This window comes from Rattus norvegicus, chromosome 16 (assembly GCF_036323735.1).
Source record: "Rattus norvegicus strain BN/NHsdMcwi chromosome 16, GRCr8, whole genome shotgun sequence".
In the NCBI taxonomy this organism is placed as follows: Eukaryota; Metazoa; Chordata; class Mammalia; order Rodentia; family Muridae; genus Rattus; species Rattus norvegicus.
In genome coordinates, this window is record NC_086034.1 from 28,102,398 (window position 1) to 28,124,044 (window position 21,647).

The 21,647-nt window shown below is 38.6% G+C and overlaps 1 protein-coding gene across 11 annotated transcripts in view; it reads right to left on the minus strand.

The window, feature by feature from the left end:
- Positions 1 to 21,647, minus strand: part of Marchf1 (membrane associated ring-CH-type finger 1) — an 858,714-nt gene that overhangs the window by 80,239 nt on the left and 756,828 nt on the right. For 7 of the 11 annotated variants that reach the window (XM_017600176.3, XM_039094632.2, XM_039094634.2 and 4 more), the window contains 2 exons: positions 8,270 to 8,349; positions 7,244 to 8,002 (listed from right to left, as the gene is read on the minus strand). In XM_017600176.3, coding sequence (XP_017455665.2) covers positions 7,244 to 8,002; positions 8,270 to 8,349 — 839 coding nt within the window. Of the gene's footprint in view, positions 1 to 7,243; positions 8,003 to 8,269; positions 8,576 to 21,647 lie in introns of those variants that run through there. The other 4 variants (XM_008771134.4, XM_039094635.2, NM_001135838.2 and 1 more) reach the window with 2 other exon arrangements.

Here is a 21,647-nt window from a genome sequence, read left to right on the forward strand (position 1 = left end):
CGGACATCTTTAGGAATTATCACCGGCCTTTAGGTTTTCCCTTTTAATGAAACAAGGGAAGGAATTCAGTATTCTTGACTTGCTTTACACTGTGCACTGAGTTCTCATTATTTCCCATGGTTTATGCAAGCCTGTCTTCCTAGATCTTAGTGATTGTGAAAGCTATTTCAAAAGTCCTTCTTGAGCAATGTAAAAATTGTTGTAATAGAGGGCATAACATGGATGTAAGACACAGTACTATCTTGAAAGAACACAGGGAGAACAGAGAATACATTCACATTAAATTAGGTTAATTGAGTAGGAGGTATGCGATATTCATTCACTATAGGAATTGCAAGAACGCAAAGATTGTCCTGGGCCGTGCTATCTTGGAAAGGCTTCAGAGAGCAGGATAAATGAGGTGACAATGGAAGCACATCGAACTCTGCGCATTTGGAGAGCACAATAGAGAAAAGGAAGAACTACATTTAATGATGGTGAACTCAAGTACTATCCTATTTTTCTTGTTTGTTCTCTTTTCTTTTTTATCTTAATTCTTCTCCACTTCTACTACTGATGCTGCTCTTTTCCTGTTTAAATATCCTTTTGTTGACTAATAATATTCCTCAAGAGTTGCTGTTAGCTCCATTTTAAATGGAGCTACTCAAGGGCTTTACTCCCCATATTCCTTGTGTGACTTACATTAGGATGCATGTGACCTAGGCCAGCTGATTATACTCCTTCTATGAGATTTATTTTCAAGTAGTTGGGAACATACCCTTTCTCTTTCAGACCACTGTTAATGAACTGAAGCTGCCTCTGTCTACACCAACTCTGTCCTTCTCAATGCACATGAACTCTGTCTCTAGTTAGAAAAAAAGTCAACACACAGACAAGAAAGCAGCCACATCGTTTGAGTGTTTGAAGTCTCTGAAGCTATCTGGATACCCAGATTTGGTATTTGTCCAGTTAACACACTATTTTCTTCCTTTTGACTTTTGAGACAGGGCTTTTTTTTTTCGGAGCTGGGGACCGAACCCAGGGCCTTGCGCTTGCTAGGCAAGCGCTCTACCACTGAGCTAAATCCCCAACCCCGAGACAGGGCTTTTATATGTCTCTCAGGATATCACTGAACTCATGATCATGCTGCCTCAGCTTAAGTGTTATAAGCATCTGCCTTCATGCCCAGCTGGACGCTTCCTTCTCTGTTTCTACTTATTATACGTCAGCATTTATCCCTGTGGGTAGGGAAACCTTGACAGGAGCACCACGATAATATAGTTTTCTAATGTGTATAGGTACCTAAGTTTGACCTCCAGAACTGAAAAAGTAAATAAAAAGGACCTGAATGAAAGAGTAGAATTGAGAAATACGGCCTGGAACAGAAGCAGCATCTAGGGAATGAAATGATGTGACTTGTTGTAGAATGGACAAGATGAAACAAGAGTCAGAAACAGGATTCAGGAAGCTTGTGGGCTCACAGAAGGAATTGGGGTTGACTGAGTTGAGGAAGTGGCTTTGAAATGGAAGCAGCAGCCTAACCAGGATGATTGGGCTTTTGGTAATGATTCAATTATTTCAGCCTATGATTGTGAACAAGAAAGAAACTGAGTTATGCTTTGGGTCAGAATTCAAAGAAATGTACCACAAATGTCTAACAGCTTTCCAAACTCATCGTCTGCTTCCCCTTCTTTCCAAACTCATCGTCTGCTTCCCCTTCTTTCACCTTCTTCCCATCTATACCATGAGGGCAGTTATGACATAGAACAATGGTTCATATATTTTTGGTTGTGAGCCCAGCCTTCAGCAGCTGAACCATCTCTCCAGCCCAGAACAAGGGTTCTTAAGACATGATATTTAGCCTAAAGCATCAATGTCACCGGTACTATCCCAGAAATATAAAATTGATGGTCTCAACACCAGAGTACAAGAGACGCTCGAAATAACCAGCGACCTATGTTTAAGAAACTTTCTAGTAGTTGTAAATTCAGGTTAAAGTCTTAAAACCACTGTAGTCAACAATCCTTTATAGGTTGATTTTGTAATGGGCAAGCTTATCCAAAACTGGATCCTATAACTTCACATAATCAACATCAGTGGCTTAAAAGGATATTTTCCTTAAGTTTATTGTAAAAAGTTTGTTGAGCAGTTTACTGTATCTGCAAGGTACAGATGGCTTGCGAATGTTAGGGGAAGAAAGGTGGCAGTTAATCACAAAATAGCTGCATTTTAGCAGTGAAAACTATGCTGTATTTGCTCACATGTGCATTCTAAATTTAGCAATATGTGTGTGTGTGTGTGTGTGTGTGTGTGTGTGTGTGTGTGTGTGTGTGTGTGTGTGTAAGGTAGAGGAGGGGTTATTTGGGATGAATAAGGCAACCAATGAAAGGGATAAGAGGTTAAAGGACAATGAGAAAGAGTAGTATGTGTGGAGGGAAATAAATACGAACAGAGTATAGTTATCCCTAAAAACGAATTAAAATAAGATGTGTCATGGTACTAATTGAGAGGGGTTTTAAGCATTAGTTAGGAGTCCAGGAGAATGTCCTGGAAGAAATGAGTTTTAAACTGAGAAACAATGACTAGCAGTCAGTCTGGTGAGGGTCAGAGGAGGAAGGTGTTAATCTAGGCCATGTAAAGAAAAGCCCTAGATGCTTTTAGGGAATTAGGAACAGATCAGCATAGGTAGGTCACAGTTAATGATGCATACCAAAGCTGGAGAGGCAGGTCTCACACAGAGACCATGTGAGGACTTAGAAATCATATTAAAGATTGTGCACTTCCCAGTGAGAGTAATGTACAAAACACTGAGACTTTAACAAGAGGCCAATGTGTTCTGATCTTTAACTTTTAGATGCAATTTTCCTGTAAGGCGACTTTTCAGCAGCACGCACTGGGAATAACCACACAATGATTGAATTTCCAATTCATAATTGGCTAATGGCAATACTTGTCTAGAATATGGCTGAGACAAGTATGGGAAAGAGGATATGGTGTCCACACGGGGACCGAATGCCAGGAACAGAAAAGGAGGAAGGGCTCAGGGGTTGCTTCTTCTTCGTGGTGGTGACTAAAACAAGATCTGCCTTTGCATGTCTGAAGCAACAAAACTGCACGTCTACAGGCAGCTGCTGCTTCTCTCACCATCATCTTCTTCCTTGTATGGAGGAACATGGTGTTTGTGACCATCTGCACTTGTAGAGATTTAATTTTCTTTTTTAGGCATCTGCCATTCCTCTTAGAATGATCCCCAAATCTTTCTATCTTCACAGGCCTTGGGATTTTCCACGTTTACCAACCATTAATTTCTCTTGTTAATATATCACATTATATTATTACCTGTGTGAATTATAGATATGTAGTTGTTTGATTTTGTAGTGTATAGTTCACAATTACTAGAAAATTATAATCAGCTCCAACTGTCATGTGTTTCAACAGGATGCCTATCTATTATTATTATTATTATTATTTATGTATATAGTATGTTTTGAGTGTTTGATATATGAGAACCCCCTCTAGATTATCCCTATCAATGTTCCCAATTCCTCTGGTGACACCCTTTCTAAAATTTGTGATCTCTTCTTTAATTACACACACACACACACACACACACACACACACACACACACACACACACACATACACACACACACATTATGCTTAGATAGGCACACATATGTATAGATCCTATTGATTCCATTTAGTGGAGCTATTTTGTGCATGTGTCCAGGGCTGACTGACTGATGGACAACTTATACTTGAATACAATTGGGATCACAAATGGCTTGCTTATAATGGAAATCATCACACCTTTCTCAAGGCAAGTGGTCTCTTACATTTATAAATACTACTATTTCCCATTTCTCAGGTTCCCAAGGATGCCATGGTCTTCAACAACTTTGACTTATGCTCTCACTAAACCTAACAAGTAAGATGGTTCCTATTTATTTAGTGAACTACCACCATGCTATTTTTTCTCACTTATCATTGTATCTTACTTAACTCACAGTAGAGTAATTCTGCATATACACCAAGTTCTGTTAATAGAACAGGAATATGGTGACTTCTATGTGACTCTTTTAGTCTATTTTATTTAACAAAATCCTTTCTGCATTCATTCTTGCATTGGAATATTTCTATTTTTTTAAAGGAATATCATGAAGATTCCCATGGGATATACAAAAGTCAACAATGAACCATCTCTGGCTGAAGATGGGCTAAAATAGTACACACACCCATGCTCCAACCAATTTTAGCTTCTAAGGTAAAAACTCAAGAAGTTCATGGAAGCCATCGGGAAGCAGAGATTTGTAGAACAGAGCTAAGCAGCTCGGATTGACTCTGTATTTCCTTCAAACTGCTTTGGATTTTTCTTAGCCTGTATTATTCTTCAAATACCCATACAAATCCAAAGAAATATCAGTGCACAGCGTTGGTTCCTCAGCTCTATCTGACTTAATGGTATTTGTATCAACTCGAATGTCTGAAATTGCCCCCTGCATCTCTATCTATCTAACGTTCACTTTGCCTGGCTTTGTTTCCTGCTCATCTAAAGGGATTTCTGCATCATGTCAGTTCAGGACAATATGTTATTTTCCTTCAAAATCCTGCAGCATTTCTCTACTTAAAATTAACCTTCCCTCTCCTAAACTTTTGCTTTTTTGGTGTATATTCAATGTCTCCCACTTAGACAACAGACTAGCTAAAGGAAGTGTCCAATCTCCTAGCACATTTGGTCCTCAGCCATTATTATATGCTGTCCATAGCATTTGCATAGTTGGTTATCTTGATGGCAGCACATAGGAGAAAACAATATCAATAGATTCTTTGGTCTTTCAGTCATGTGTAGAAGTCTAAGTTAAATGAATCTCTTATCCTTGGGTGTGTTCCCCTAAAAAAGTACTTATAAAGGAGGAGAACCTGTCACTCCTGCTCTAGATGTAAATATTACTTTCCTCCACTCCACTTACCAGTACATTGGTATCTTTGAATGTCATGTATTAAATAATATTAGAAGTAGATTTGAGAAATGTCGACAGGAGTTTTAAGCTGGGCATTCTCAATTTAGATAAGAAATAATGTAAACTTTCAGCAAAGACATGTAGTCATCATATTCAAAGAATTATATAAAACATACATTGCTATATAAGTCACATGATTCCACTTTATTTGCATGGTGTGTGTGTGTTATATGTGCATCACATATATGTATATGAATGCATATATATGCATGCATGTGTAAAGCCAGAGGTCAACATCTAGTTTCTTACACAGTTAACCTCAAGTTGATTATTATTATTATTATTATTATTATTATTAAAAATAATTATTACATTTACTGGCTTTTATTTATTTATATGTGCGTGTGTATGAGTACATATGTGTGTACATGTGTGTGTACACATGAGTGTGCCCACATAGGTACATGCTTTCCATTGTGTATGTTTGTGGGAATCAGAAGACGATTTAGGAGAATAGGTTCTGTCATTCCATAATGTGCATCTTGGTTATTGACCTCAGGTGTTTAGATTTGGTGGTAAGCACCCTTCTATTCAAAACCATTTGCTGGCCTTTTACCTTGAGTGTTGAAACAGGATCTCTAAGTGTACTAAGAGCTCACTGATTTGGTTAGAATAGCTGACCTGGGCTTCCTGGTCTCCTGTCCAAGGACTTTCCTAAGGCCCCTCCTGCCTTTGCCTCCCCAATCCTGAGACTATGGGTGCGTGCTGCTGCACCTGGCTTTTTAAAACTTAAGTTAGCTGTGGATCTGAATTCAGATCCTCATGCTTTTGCCATGGGACTCTGCCCACTGAAATGTTTCCCTAGTTTCTCTCTTTACTTCTAAACCTTTAAAGTTTCCTAGCATTATTTTAAGGCCTTGAGAATTCTGGTCTATCCCACTTCTTCCTCTGAAACCTTACCATGCACTCACCCCATTCACCACATCCTGGATCTCAGTTCCCTGAACTGTCACACTCCTGTTTTGTCCCTCCCTCTTCTTCGCTGCCTGTGACCAGCATTCTCTGCAGGATGGGCTTCCTGCTTTTTTCTTCCATCAATAGCTTTTTTGTACTCTGAGTTGCCCTCTGATTTTTGGAGTAATTTGAGCCCCTGTGTTATGTATCTCTAAATTCTTCATTGTGGTTATAAATATGTACTAACTGAAATAATTTTTGTGTCTGTGTTTTTACCCAACTATAAATGCTACCACATCTGAAACTATCAAAATACCATGAGCTGTAAATGTTCAATGCTCATAATGCAGTCTAGTACACACTAGACCTCAATGATGGAACAAATAAACATTTTATGAGTAATCTCTGATACAGCTTTAAGAGAACAACTTGCCCTGTTATTCATATCTAGGCCTTATTTTTTCTTGATCTGGCCTGAATAAATAGGGACTATATCCTCTAGTTCTCATGTCTTACATGCATGCACACAATAGGCTTTATAAAAATAATTTCAACTTTTATAAAGAGGAAGCAAAACCAACAATATACAATGGGAATATTTACTTGGTCTCAGAATTCGAATGATTTAGTACCATACAAAAATTTTCAAATTTGTCTTACTCATATTGACAATGATAGAAAGCTCACATTAACATTAAGTTATCTTTAAAAAAATCATATGATTTGAAATTAAACAAACGAGTAAACAAACAAACAGAAAAAATGGTCTTATTGCTAAGAAATTTCAACATAGTTAAAAATGACCAGTGTGTGATTATTGGTAAAGTGAGTAAGGCTCTCCTTCCCTAGATTATCTGGTAGTCAGCCAACAAGCCCATGACTTTTGTCCATGTCTTTTGGGTCTTGAGTTATCCTACTGAGTCAGGCAATTGAAGAACAATTTGGAGTCAACAGCATAGAAGATTTTTCTGATACAGAAAGCTGACCTTAAAGAATCTCTAGTTTGACTATCTTTGTCAGGTATTTGAACTGAACATCTCCACACAGCCTCACTACCCCTGCCTCTGTCATCATGATTTTAGGTAAAATATGTACAAAACTCATTTGCTTTGCCTGTTTTTATTCCAGGATAAGTCATACATTAAAAGGAAAAGAAGAAATCCAATTCTATGTTTTTGTACCTATGGATTTTTCTCATTGTCTTCTGTTTTTAATGTAATCACCTCTCATCTAACCTCTAACAATACAAATGAATGTCATGCTTTGAAGGAAGTTCACAAACACATATTGAGCTCCCATCCAGAAGACTCTATTTGGGTGATGTCAAATCTTTCTCTACGGCTACTGACCTGCACACTTCGAAATTTTCAGAGCCATCATCATCAGCACCAGGAGACTTCTGGGTAGAGGTATTCAGCTGGAGCCCTGAGCCATCCACACAACCTCTCCCATTTGCAGCTGCCAGGATTTCAGTATGGAAATCAGTTTCTGAAAATCTTTTCTTGATTGTTTCTTTTTGCCTAAGTGTATGCAAGGGCTGAGGATCTCTGTGACAGTATTTGCCTTTACTCCCTGAGTGGTTCCCTGCGGGTGTCTTCTCCACCAAGGATGCGCTTGGCAGTGGATGACTGCATTCTTGGTACCTTATGACTTTTCCTCTACAGATGTTTAAAGTGTGACTCCCACATTCTGTCAGCTCTTGGTGCTTTGCACCATTGGATTCCAGATCAACAAGGCCAATTCTGTCAGGAATGGAAGACCCAGCCAAGTTTCTACATGGCTTATTATTTCTCCTTCGCCGAGACAGTCTGACTTTAACCTGGGCTTGTCTTTTTGCCTGAATCCCGTGACTCTCATCTGTGGAAGATGAATCTGAAGACTCCATATCAAGTTCTCTCCACCTTGAACTTGAGATCTGGAGGTGAAAGTCGTTTCTTCTCTCCTTGGCTTGCTCTTCTGCATGCTCATATCTCTGAGAGACCCTTCTCCTCCTCCTAGGATTTTGTCTTACTGGTTTCTTACCAGATTCTTTTCTAGTGTGCCTCAGCACCATGACAGGGGTGCAGTGCTCAAATGCATCTTCTGACATGTCATGCAAGATGGAAGATCTATACAAGGCAACAGGCAAAGGATAGGAAGTGGGAATGGAAAGGAAAGTCATGGGAAAACAGAGAAAGAGAAAGAATGATGAACATGACAGTGTGAACAGACATTGGTAAAGATAAACTGAAGACAAACTAAAGTGTGTGTGTGTGTGGTAACAACCATGGACAACATAAAGCAGAAGCAGGAGCCATAGATTCTCAGGTCATGAAACAAAAGTACAAAATACTGGTCTAAGATATGTTGAATAAGATCATTTGCCCAGGGCTTACCTGCAGATGTCTTGAGTAGATGGACAGACAGACAACCTTGACTGGCTCCTGGGAGCTGTCCCTGTCGTTGGGCTGCTTGCCTGGAGAAACAAGTTAGATAATTTGGCATCTTGATTAAGGTAATACATGGTTGATATCTTGCTTTTTTTCCACATATTTAAAAAATTGCAACAAATGTGGCTGCTGGTCATGCTGCTCATAGTGAGGCTCTACGTCTGGGAAGTCGGAAGGCTTGTTTTGCAAAAGTAAAACTCATTTAGGGAACTTGAAACAGCTGATGTGCTGCACTGCCCCGTTGTTGCTTCACTTATGAGAGAGGAAGATGGTTCCACAAGTTTCTAATCTATTTACCGTGAGCACTGGAGCAGAATAGCCCAATTTGCCTGGGAAACAAATGAGTATTTAGAGGCCCCCAATGAAGTAAAGGGCTACAAAGCTAAGATGTGAGAAGGGTCATGATAGGCTGGCAAGTGTGAATAATCAAATAGCCAGCAGGTTGCTAGATAACTCCTTCAGTTAGCAACATAGCCCCATGAGACCATATATATTTGAAAATAGTTTGTAATATATAAAAAGCCTGCAGCTACTACTTTTGTGAATTCATTATTGGTGTAAACAAAACCCCTCTTTTAAAACGCAGTTAACATTTCTTACATTTTGTCCCTCCTTAGGACACACTAAGTTTGAAGCTAAGAGCTCGAAATAAGCCAAATGGCTAATACAAAGTATATTTCACTAAATTCTTTCTTTTGATGTTCATTATTTTTTTACTCCACTTGACCTCATCACACTCTTACGTTTGATGCAGACAATGATGATAAAGTAGAAGCCGTGTAAGCTAATAATTCACTATTGGAGTTACCCCATGGCTTTACCTAATCTTTACAATATGGAAAAATTGACAGTTTGAATTATTTAGAACCATTTCTGCATATTCAATTAGCACACCAAGTGTTTGTGGTAAACACTACAATTATTTTTAAGTACTGTTGAAGAAGCTTAGAAATTGAAGTGCTTTTTGTTAACATTTGGATTAAGAATCTGACTCTGTCTTCCATGTTCTAATCACCAGAGATGAAGCCTCTTTCCTTTTGAACAAGAGAAACCAAGGGAATTATGGTCCATACTCTAGCCAGGTTGACTGATTCAGTAAAATACACAGTTTTCTCACTAAGAGAAAGAAAAGATTCTAAGAGAAGAAAGAACAAATTTCAAAGTATTTCTCAAAACCCTTGGGTTTAAAATGTGGAAAATATCTAACAATTATGATTTGGGGGTTCAGAAAAAGGGAAACTAATTTTAAACCAAGAGACAAAAGAAAAATTGTGTAAGTCTTTATCACTAGAATTATTAAACACATTTGTGTATAATGTCAACCAGTTTTTGGTAGTCTTATATCAGTCGCAGAAACATCACACAGGAAGGATAGTTTGGCTAACATTAAAAGGCAAATGGGAATGATTAAAGAAGAGACTGAGACATTCTGGGCTGACAAAACAGTGTGCTGAAAGGCTAGCATTGTGAATGTGTTCTCTGCCTGATGGCGTGCCTTCTGTGGCCTTCTAACTTACAGGTTTCTATCACCTCATGAATATTGTCTGTTTAGATCCATGAATCTTTGTAAGTATCAACACATATTTCATGACATATAATATCTGTATTATCAAAATTAACTTCTTTCAAGTCGTCATCATCATGATCATCATCATCATCACCATTTTCTTTCAAAACATGGTCTGGCGCTGCAAAGATCGCTCAGTTGGTAAAGGTCCTCCTCAAGCCTTATGATCTGAAGTTAATCCTTTGGTTCCATGTGGTAGACAGAGAGCACTAGGACCTGTAAGTTCTCCTCTGATCCCCTTACAGTATAGGCATGCCACCAATAGGTAAATAAGTAAGTAAAAAAAGAAAGAAAACAATCTAAATCCATAAAATAAAGCTCTGTATAGATCTAAGATTTATATATTGCATTTCTGTTCTTTAAATAATGAGCAATCACTGTCCTTAGATGTGCATCTTATAGTATTCACATAGAAATTATTAGGAGCTCTGGACAGACTAAGCACCAAGCAAAGCTCATTTTTGAAGATTAATACTTATTCACTTTCAAATTGTGAATGAGGTATGTTAACTTGCTACAGATATTACTATGGATATGACCCACATTATGATGGGCACAGATACAACTAGCTATGAACTGGCGCAAGGATATTGAAAGAGGCATAATGAGAGCAAACTCATTTTATAATCTCATGTGTCTACAAAAATACATATTGTACAATGGAAACATTTATTATTGAGTAAATACTCAGAACAGTAATGCTTTGTAGAATATTTGGTTCCACAGTGACACTGAATCAAGTGGGTTTCATAGCATAACTTTTTACTATTTTGGCTACTAGGAAACAGTCCATGTTCCCAAAAGGCACATTCAAATTGCTCAAACTAAAGGTTACTTTATTCATGGTCATACTTAACAGAAGATGAGACCTGTGCTCTTGAGCATCCCCTGAGCTTTCCTGCATGGTGACTGCCTCCCTCCTCTGGAACTGTACCTATCTGCTTTCCTATTCTTGGTCTCTTCTGGTTCCTTTGTCTCTTGCCTGGGACCTGCATGTGTATAGTAGGTCAATCCCAGCAAGTAATGCCTAGATTAGTGTCAGTGGGTAAATGTTTCTCTACTCTGCAGAAAGGTCAATTCTAGAAGATTCTGTCCTGAAGTTTTCAACAGGTTTCTAGCTGATTAAAGGCTATTTTCTTTCTACTGTGAATATGTCCTTTGGTGCTTCCTCATTCTTCGTCTTAACTTTTCAATGCTTTGTTTTTGTTTACTTTCTAAAACTTTGATTGTTCAGTTTATAAAAAGGTTCCTGCAATCCACTAAGAGCATCTAGGTAAGACTTCAGGCATGCTGACACAAAGATCATCTAGCTAGAACTGCATTCTTGCAGCCCATTAAAGCAGCATCTAGGTAAAACTGCATGCTTGCAGATCTCTCAGACAGCATGTATATAACTACATGCCTACATCCCACAAAGAGAGAATCTAGTTAAGAATAAATGCATGTAGCCCACTAAGAGCATGTACAAAATACTGAAGTTATAACTGGTTGACTCATCTCATAAAAATGAAAGACCTGCTCCTGCACACTAAAGCCTGCCTGTCTCCCAGGAGGTCTACTGTAACCAGGGACAAAGGAGGACTGCTCTAACCAGGGACACACAGAGGAGGCCTACTCCGACCAGGGACACAGGAGGCCTGACCTAACCAGAGACAGCATTGCCTGTCTCCTAGGAGGCTTCTCTAATCCAGGCTCTATATGCTTCTAAGGAGTCCTATTGCAGTCCGAGGCAGCCAGGCCAATTAACACCAGAGATAACCAGATGGTGAAAGGCAAGTGCAAAAATATAACCAACAGAATCCAATATAATTTGGCATCATCAGAACCCAGTTTCTGATCACAGCAAGTCTTGGATACCCTAAAATACCTAAAAAGAAAGATTCTAACATAAAATCCCATCTTATGGAAATGATAGAGGCCTTTAAGAAATACAGGAAAAACACAAGCAAACAGGTAAAAGCCCTTAAAGAGGAAACAAATCTGTTAAACAAAATAGAAAATGCAACCAAACAGATAAAGGAATCGAATAAAATGGGTTTAAGGCCTAAAAATGAAATTAGAAACAATAAAAAAATCACAAATGGAAGCACCCCTAAAGATAGAAAACCAAAAAGATCAGGAGTTATAGATGCAAGCATCACCGACAGGATACAAGATATGGAAGAGAGAATCTCAGGCATGGAAGATACTGTAGAAGATAGTGACACATTAGTCAAAGAAAATACATAGTGTAAAAAGTTACTAACCCAAAACATCCAGGAAAATTGGGACACAATATAAAGACCAAACTGAAGAATAATAGGAAGAGAAGAGGGGGGAAAATTCTCAGTTCAAAGGGCCAGAGAAAACATCTTCAACAAAATCATAGAAGAAAACTTCCCAAGCCTAAAGAAAGAGATGACCATAAAGATGTAAGAAGCCCACAAAAGACCAAATAGATTGGACTAGAAAAGAAAATTATCCTGCCACATAAAAATCAAACCACTACATATACAGAACAAAGGGAGTCTATTAAAAGCAGTAATAAAAAAGCCAAGTAACAAATAAAATTAGAACTACTAGAATTATACCAGATTTCTCAATGAAGATGCAAAAAGCCAGAAGATCCTAGACAGATGTCATACAGTCCCATAAGAGACTATAGATGCCAACCCAGGCTACTAAACCCAGTAAAATTCTCATCACCATAGATAAAGAAACCAAGATATTTCATAACGAAACAAATTTAAATAATATTTTAGAATACTCCAACACAAGAAGAGTGATCATCTCATAACAACCCCAAAAGAAGATTATCATACATTATCACTTGCAACAACAAAAATAAAAGAACCAACAATCATTGGTTTTTAATATCTCTCAACATCAATGGACTCAATTCCCCAATAAAAAGACACAGACTAACAGGCTGAATACATAAACAGGATCCATTATTCTGGTGCACACACCAAACACACACCAACAACAAAGATAAATACCACCTCAGAGTAAAGGGCTATAAAACAGTTTTCCAAGCAAATGTTTCCAAGAAACAAACTGGAGTAGCCATTCTAATATCCAATAAAATAGACTTTCAAAAATTATCAAAAGTGATGGGGAAGGACACTTCATATTCATCAAAGGAAAAAAAATCCAATGAGATGAAGTCTCAACTCTGAATATCTATGCCCCAATTGCAAGGGCACCCACGTTCATAAAAGAAATGTTACTGAAGCTCAAAGCACACGTTGAACCTTCCACGATAATAGTAGGAGATTTCAACACCCTACTGTTACCAATGGACAGATTATGGAAACAGAAACTAAACAGAGTCACAGTGAAACTATCAGAAGTTATGAACCAAATGGATTTAATAGATATCTACAGAATATGTCACCCCATGAACAAGAGAATAGACCTTATCAGCACCTCATGGAACCTTCTAAAAATTGACCATATAATTGGACACAAAACAAGCCTCAACAGATAAAAGAAGATTGAAATAATCCCATGCATTCTATTAGATCACCATGGTCTTAGGCTGGACATAGTAACAATAAAAACAAGAGAAAGTGGACATACTCATGGAAACTGAACAGGGAAGAAATAGGAAAGAAATTAAAGGCTTTCTAGAATTCAATGAAAATAAAGGCACAGCATATGGAAATATGGGAAACAATGAAAGCAGTGTGAAGAAGAAAATTCATAGCATTAAGTGCTTTCATAAAGAAAATGGAGAGATCCTATACTAGCAACCTAACAGCATGCCTGAAAGCTCTACAACAAAGAGAAGCAAACAAACCCAACAGGAGTAGACATGCCAGAAATAGCAAAACTCAGGGCTGAAATCAACAAATTAGAAACAAAGAGAACAATACAAAGAATCAACAAAACCAAGAGCTGGTTCTTTGAGAAAAATCAATAAGACAGATAAACCCTTAGCAAAATTAACCAAATTAAAAAAATCAGAAATAAAAAGGGAGACATAAAAACAGAAACTGAAGTGATTCAAAAAAATAACCGGATCTCACTACAAAAGCCTGTAGTTAATAAAACTGAAAAAATCTAGATGAAATGGATGATTTTTTTCTAGACAGATACCACAGTCCAAAGTTAAATCATGATCTTGTAAACTATCTAAACAGTCCCATAACTCCTAAGGAAATAGAAGCAGTCATTGAAATCCTCCTAACCAAGAAAAAAACCAAAACAAACAAGTAAACATCATCATCATCATCAACAACAACAACATCAAAATAAAAGTAAATAAAAAGAGAAAACCTGGGCCATATAGTTTCAATGCAGAATTCTACCAGACCTTCAAAGAAGAACTAATGCCAATGCTCCTCAAATTAATCCATAAAACCAGAACCAGAAGGAACACTACCTAATTCATTCTATGTATCAATAGTTACTTTGACACCTAAACCACATGAAGACACTACAAAGAAAGATAACTTTGGACCAATTTTGCTTATGAATAGCAATGCAAAAAAAAAAAAAACAATAAAATTCTCACAAACCAAATCCAAGAACACTATTCACCATAATCAAGTAAGCTTCATCCTAGGAATTCAGGAATGGTTCAATATATAAAAATACATCAACTTTATCCACTATATAAACAAAATCAAAGAAAAAAGCCAAATGATCATCTCATTAGATGCTGAAAAAGTATTTGATAATACTTCATGTTAAAAAGTATTGGATAGAACAGAATTTCGTGTCACATACCTAAACATAAAAGCAATATACAGCAAACCAACAGCCAAAATCAAATTAAATGGAGAGAACCTGAAGCATTCCCACTATAATCAGATACAAAAAAAGGCCAGCCACTCTTTCTCTATCTGTTCAATATAGTACTTGAAGTTCTAGCCAGAGCAATTAGACAATAAAAGGAGAGCAACAGAATACAAATTGGCAAGAAAGAAGTCAAGAATGATATAATATACTTAAGTGACCCCCAAAATTCTACCAGAGAACTTCTACAGATGATAAATAACTTCAGCAAAGTGGCTGGATTTAAAATTAACTCAAAAAATGAATAGCTTTCTTCTATTCAAGGGATAAACAGGCAAAGAAAGAAACACCCCTCACAATAGTCACAAATAATATAAAATACCAGAAATATATAAAATAATATAAAAAGCCCAGAAATAAACCCACACACCTATGGAGACTTGATCTTTGACAAGAAGTCAAAAACATACGATGGAAAAAAGAAAGCATTTTCAATTAATGATACCAGTCTAATTGTAAGTCTGCATGTAGAAGAATGCAAACTGGTCTATGTTTATCACCTCTTACAAAGCTGAAGTCCAAGTGTATCAAGGACCTAATCATAAAACCAGATACTCTGAATCTATTAGAAGAGAATGTAAGGAAGTGCCTCAAACACATGGGCACAGGAAAAAATTTCCTGAACAGAACACCAGTGGTTTATGCTCTATAATCAAGAATCTACAAATGGTACCTCATAAAATTGCAAAGCTTTTGTAAAGTAAAGGACACTCTCAATAGGACAAAATGGCAACCAACAGATCGGGAAAAGATCCTTAACAATTCTACATCCAATAGAGGACTAATATCAAATATATACAAAGAACTCAAGAACTTAGACACCAGAGAACCAAATAATTGTATTAAAAATGCAGTACAGAGCTAAACAAAGAATTCTCAGCCGAGGAATAATGAATGTTTGAAAAAGACCTAAAGAAATGTTCAACATCTTTAATCATCAGGGAAATGGAAATCAAAACAACCTTGAGATGCTCCCTCACACCAGTCAGAATGGATAATGTCAAAAACACAGGTGACAGCAGATGCTGGCAAGGATGTGGAGAAGGAGGAACACTCCTCTATTGTTGGTGGGACTGCAGACTGGTAAAACTGTAGGGAGACAAATAACCCTATTAAAAGATGGGGTTCAGAGCTAAACAAAGAATTCACAGCTGAGGAATGCTGAATAGCTGAGAAACACCTAAAGAAATGTTCAACATCTTTAGTCATAAGGGAAATGCAAATCAAAACAACCCTGAGATTTCACCTCACACCAGTGAGAATGGCTAAGATCAAAGATCAAAAACTCAGGGGACAGCAGATGCTGGCGAGGATGTGGAGAAAGAGGAACACTCCTCCATTGTTGGTGGGATTGCATACTGGTACAACCATTCTGGAAATCAGTCTGGATGTTCCTCAGAAAATTGGACATAGTATTACCTGAGGACCCAGCTATGCCACTCCTAGGCATATACCCCAAAGAAGCTCCAACATATAACAAGGACATGTGCTCCACTATGTTCATAGTTTTATTCTTAATAGCCAGAAGCTGAATATAACCCAGATATTCCTCAGCCAAAGAATGGATACAGAAAATGTAGTTCATTTATCCAATGGAATACTATTCTGCTATTAAAAAGGAGAATATCATGAATTTTGTAGGCAAATGGGTGGAACTAGAATGTATCATACTGAGTGAGGTAACTCAGATGCAAAAGTGCATTCATGGTATGTACTCACTGATAACTGGATATTAACAAAAAAGTACAGAATACCCTGATACAACCCACAGACTGTATATTTAACGACAAGGAAGGTCCAAGTAAGGATGCTCCAGTCCAAATTAGAAGAGGGAACAAAATAATCACAAGAAGTAGAGGGAGGGAGAGACCTGGGTGAGAGACATGGGCAGGTGAAAAGTGGAGCGGGATAAGGTATGGAAGAGACAGGAGATAGGTTCAGAAGGGCCTCTGCGGGTGGAGGGAACCTCTAAAAGTCCCAGAGACCTAGAATGTGAGAGTCTCCCTATCAGGACCCAGTGAGGAAGACCTTAGCTAAAATGTCTCACAGAGGTGAGATGGAACCTGAAGAAATCACCTCCACTAGATGGGGTCCCCAGCAAAAGGATGGGGTCACCCACCCTTCTTCAAATTTTTTTATCTAGGATTGCTCTTGTCTAAAATAAATACAGGGACAAAAGTGGAGCAGAGCTTGATGGAAAAACCATCCAGCGAGCAGCCCAACTAGGGCTCCATCCAATGGATGGGCACCAAACTCTGGCATTATTACTGATGCTATGTTGTGCTTGCAGAAGGGAGCCTAGCTTGGCTGTCCTCTGAGAGGCTCTACCAGCAGCTGTCTGAGACAGATGCAGATACTCACAGCCAACCACTGGATTGAGTTAAGGGAAGGACTGAAGGAGCTGAAGGAGATTGCAATCCCATAGGAAGTGTGAACTAACTGAATCCCTCAGAGCTCCCAGAGATTAAGCCACCAGGAAAAGAGCATACACGCTGAGGCCCCTGGCACATCTAGAGAAGAGGAGTGCCTGTTTGGCCACATTGGGAAAGGATGTGTCTAATCCTGTAGAGACTTGATGCCCCAGGGAGTGGGAAGAGAAGAACATCATCTCAGAGGTGAAGATGTGAGGGGATGGGGCGAAGGACTCTGGATGGAGTACTGAGAGGAGAGGCAACATTTGTGATGTAAATAAATAAAATTATTAATTAAAAACATAAATGAAGACAGAAATGAACTCTAGCTCATTTCGCTTTTTGATTTATTTGTTCAGGAAATTAAGAAGAATAAAGAAACAGCATTGTGGTTTTAGGGAAATGTTTCTAAAATGTGATTTATAGAGCCTGCAAGTGAAGGAAGAGTGCCTACCCTGGAATAGAGCAGGCATTTAAAGTTCTAATAGTTAATCTAGAATGGAGCAGTGAGAAAAATTAGAGGAGTTGTTGAGAGAGAGAGAGAGAGAGAGAGAGAGAGAGAGAGAGAGAGAGAGAGAGAGTCTTCAAGTGTGCAAAGGGCAGAGGCACAGCTGCTCAGAAATTTACAGAATATACAGATGGTGCAGGAAGAAATGTGTTATTAGATTAGAACCAGGAATCAATCAATCAATCAATCAATCTATCTATCTATCTATCTATCTGTCTGTCTGTCTGTCTGTCTGTCTGTCTGTCTGTCTATCTGTCCGTCCGTCCGTCCATCCATCCATCTATCTATGAATCATCTTTTATCCATTTATCTGTCGTTAATAAATTTTTCAGTATCTATTTATACCTTCATTTGTTGTGCTTAGTATCAAGGTATTCATTCCTTAGTATGTATAAAGTCGTATTTTGTGTAAATGGGAAGTGGTAGGATATTTAGTGATGATGTTAAAAAGACAGATTAGTTCTATCTTTTTGGCTGCAAGTGTCATAAACTAGAAAATTTCATGAACTTGATCCTAAGTGAGGTAATCCAGACCGAGAAAGACAAACATGGTATGTAACCATTTATATGTAGATATTAGCCATAAGTTACTGAATAAGCATGCTACAATCCACAGATCTAAAGAAGCTAAACAGCAAGGAGGGTCCAAGGGAGGATGATTGAATCTCTTAGAAGTGGAAATAAAATAGACAGTGATTATATGGAGAGAGGGAACTTAATGAGGGAGGGGTTGGGAGCAGAACTGAAGGGATCCAGAGTTTGGACAAGAGAGGGAGAGAGAACTGGAACTGGTGTGATGGTAGGGGCATCTCTGGGGGACGTAGAAACCTAAGACAATGGAAACCCCTAGGAATCTATGAGGGTGATCATAACTAAGAACCCTAGCAATAGCAGACATGGAACATGAAACGGTCACTTCCATTATCCAGGCAAGACTTGCAATGGAGGGGTGGGGATACCAACCCAGCCACAAAACCTCTGATCTACATTGTTTTCTGCCCTGTGCAGGGGTAAAGAGGGAGCAGAAACTGAAGGAATGGTTATCGTATGACGGGCACAACTTGAGACCTATGCCGTGAGAGTAAGCCCACCCCTGACATTATTAAATGATATTCTGCTCTACTCGCACACAGTAGTCTGGCATAAATGTCAATCTGAGAGGTTTTACTCAGCAGCTGACGAAAATGGATGCAGTCACCCACAGCCAAACATTTAGTGGAAATTGGAGAATCCTGCAGAAGAAGCAAGGAAGGACGTAGGAGTCAGAGAGTTCAAGAACAACACAAGAAAACCTATAGAATCAACTAACCTTGGCCCATAGGGACTCACTAAGTTCAACTACCAACCAGAAAGTATGTATGAGATGGACCTAGGCTCCCTACACATATGTAACAGATATGCAGCTTGGTCTTCATGTGGGATCCCTACCATCAGAAGCAGGTGTGTGGGGGGTGCTGTATCTGACTCTGTTTTCTGCCATTGGATCCAGTTCTCCTAACAGGGCTGTCTTGTCTAAGCCATCATAGAAGATGCACTTAGTCCTACTGTAACTTGATACACCAAGGCAGATTGATATCCATGGGAGAATTCCCCTTCTATGGGGAGAGGGAAGGGACTTGGAGGAGAGAAGGGAGGGGGAGCTGCAATTGGAATATAAAGCAAATAAATAAGTCAATTACTGTAAAAAGAAAGATTAGTCACTTGTAAAATGGCAAATTCAATCTAACATGAATTGCAATGGTTTATGTGGATAAAACATTTAAATATAATAAAACCATTATAGGCAAAACCACAATTATATTATCTGTGAAATTGTGGAATTATAAGAATATTAAACAAAAATTGGAAAACATAGCACGAGGATTTAAAAGACAAAAGCTTTTAATTGACGGCAAAGCAATACATACACAGCAATGCACCCGTAAGTGAGGCCCACAAAGAGTTGCCACATTTTATAACACATGTGTAGCCAAATGGTTAATTTGACTAAGTCATAAATCTTTCACAAATTATTACATAAATTTCCTTTAAGAGGAATGAATAGGATACACAAATGGAAGTTCACATGAAAGGAACTATAGGTAGTAAAGAACTATATTTAAAATAATCTCAATTTCTACAAGCAAGCAAATGCAAAGTAAGTTCTCAGTGATCTTTACTTTCACTGATCAAATCTGTAAATTCATAAAGACCGATCATCTCTACCCAGTGGTGATAAGGTATAAAAATAAAATGTTGGCATGTAGTTTTGAAGTAATCCTACAATTTATTTATTTTTAATTAATTATTTTATTTATTTCCATCACAAAGGTTGCCCCTATCCTCCTCCCAGATTTCTTGATTTCATTCTCCCTCCTCTTTGCATCTGAGAGGGTGCCCCCCATCATTCCCTCTTTCTGGGACATCAAGTCTCTACAGGATTAAGTACACCTCTCCCACTGGGGCCAGGCAAGGCAGTTGTTCCTCTGTTATATATGTGCCAGGGCCCCATGGATGCTCTTTGCTTGGTGACTTAGTCTCTGGGAACTCCCTGGGATTCAGGTTAGTTGACAGTGTTGGTCTTCCTATGGGGTTGACATCCCCTTCAGCACGTTCAGTCCTTCCCCTAATTCAGTCTAGTGGTTGACTGTGAGTATCTGCATCTGTCTCAGTCAGCTGCTGGTAGAGCCTCTCAGACGACAGCCATGCTAGGCTTCTCTCTGCAAGCACAACATAGCATCAGTAATAGTGTCAGGATTTGGTGCCCGTCCATGGGATGGATCCCAAGTTTGGCTGGTTATAAGATGGTAATTTCTTTAGTTTCTGCTCCTTTTTGTCCCTGCATTTCTTTTAGACAGTAATAATTCTGGGTCAAACATTTGAAGGTGGGTTGATGTACCCATTCCTTCACTGGGGGTCCTGTCTAACTACTGGAAGTAGTCTCTTCAGGTTCCATTCCCTCACTGTTGAACATTTTAGTTAAGGTTATCCATCCCCTTTGAGTCCCCGGGGACTCTCACATCCCAGGTCTCTGAGATTTTCTAGATGTTCCTCCAACCCCCACCCTAATCCCACAATTTAAAAGGTGTTATTTGTAGGGTGTGTGTGTGTGTGTGTTTGAGAGAGAGAGAGAAGGGGGGAGGACAGAGACAAAGACAGATAGAGAGAGACAGAGGGAGAGAGAGACAACATCTAGAACATCTAGAATTCAGGAGAGGAAGCTGGAGAGGAACAAGGGGAGAGAAAGAGAGAGAGAGAGAGAGAGAGAGAGAGAGAGAGAGAGAGAGAGAGAGAGAGAGAGAGAGAGAGAGAGAGAGGAGGGGAAAAGGAGGGGGAGGCAGAAAGTGAGAGGGAGCACACAAGAGAAAGAGAGAGCTATATCTAAGTGCCTTTGGAAAACAGAAGAAAACATCACACCCACTGGATCTGGAGTTACAGGCAGCTGTGAGTTCCCTGATTTGGATGCTGGGAATCAAACTCAGGTTCCCTGGAAGAGCAGCAAGTTTTCTTAATTGTTAACCAATCTCTCCATGTCCACCTTTGTATTTTGACAACTTATTTGTAGGGCAGTTGTTAAACATCATTGAAATAGAAAATATCTAATAAAGAACAAGTATTCCATTCATAAAAATAACTTTGCTAAAACACTTGTACAGTTGTTCAAAGACATATTTCTTTATTTTCTTTTATTTTAAAAAATTTTGATATCCCAACAGTAGTTTCCCCTCCCTCATCTCCTTCCAGTCCCTCCTTCCTTTTGCTTCTCTCTACCCTCCACTCTACCCTTGATATCCACTCCTCATTTCTCTTCAGAAAAGGGCAACCCTCCTATGCATGTCATCTAAACATGAAATATCAAGTTGCAGTGAGACTAAACACCTTCTCTTATGTTAAGGTTGGATGAGTCAATCTAGTGGGTGGGAAAGGGTCACACAAGCCAGAAAGAGATTCAGAGATAGCCCCCACAGGTGGTCTCTTTAGGTTCCATTCCCTCACTGTTGAGCATTTTAGTTAAGGTTATCCATACCCTTTGAGTCCTGGGGGACTCTCACATCCAAGGTCTCTGAGATTCCACAA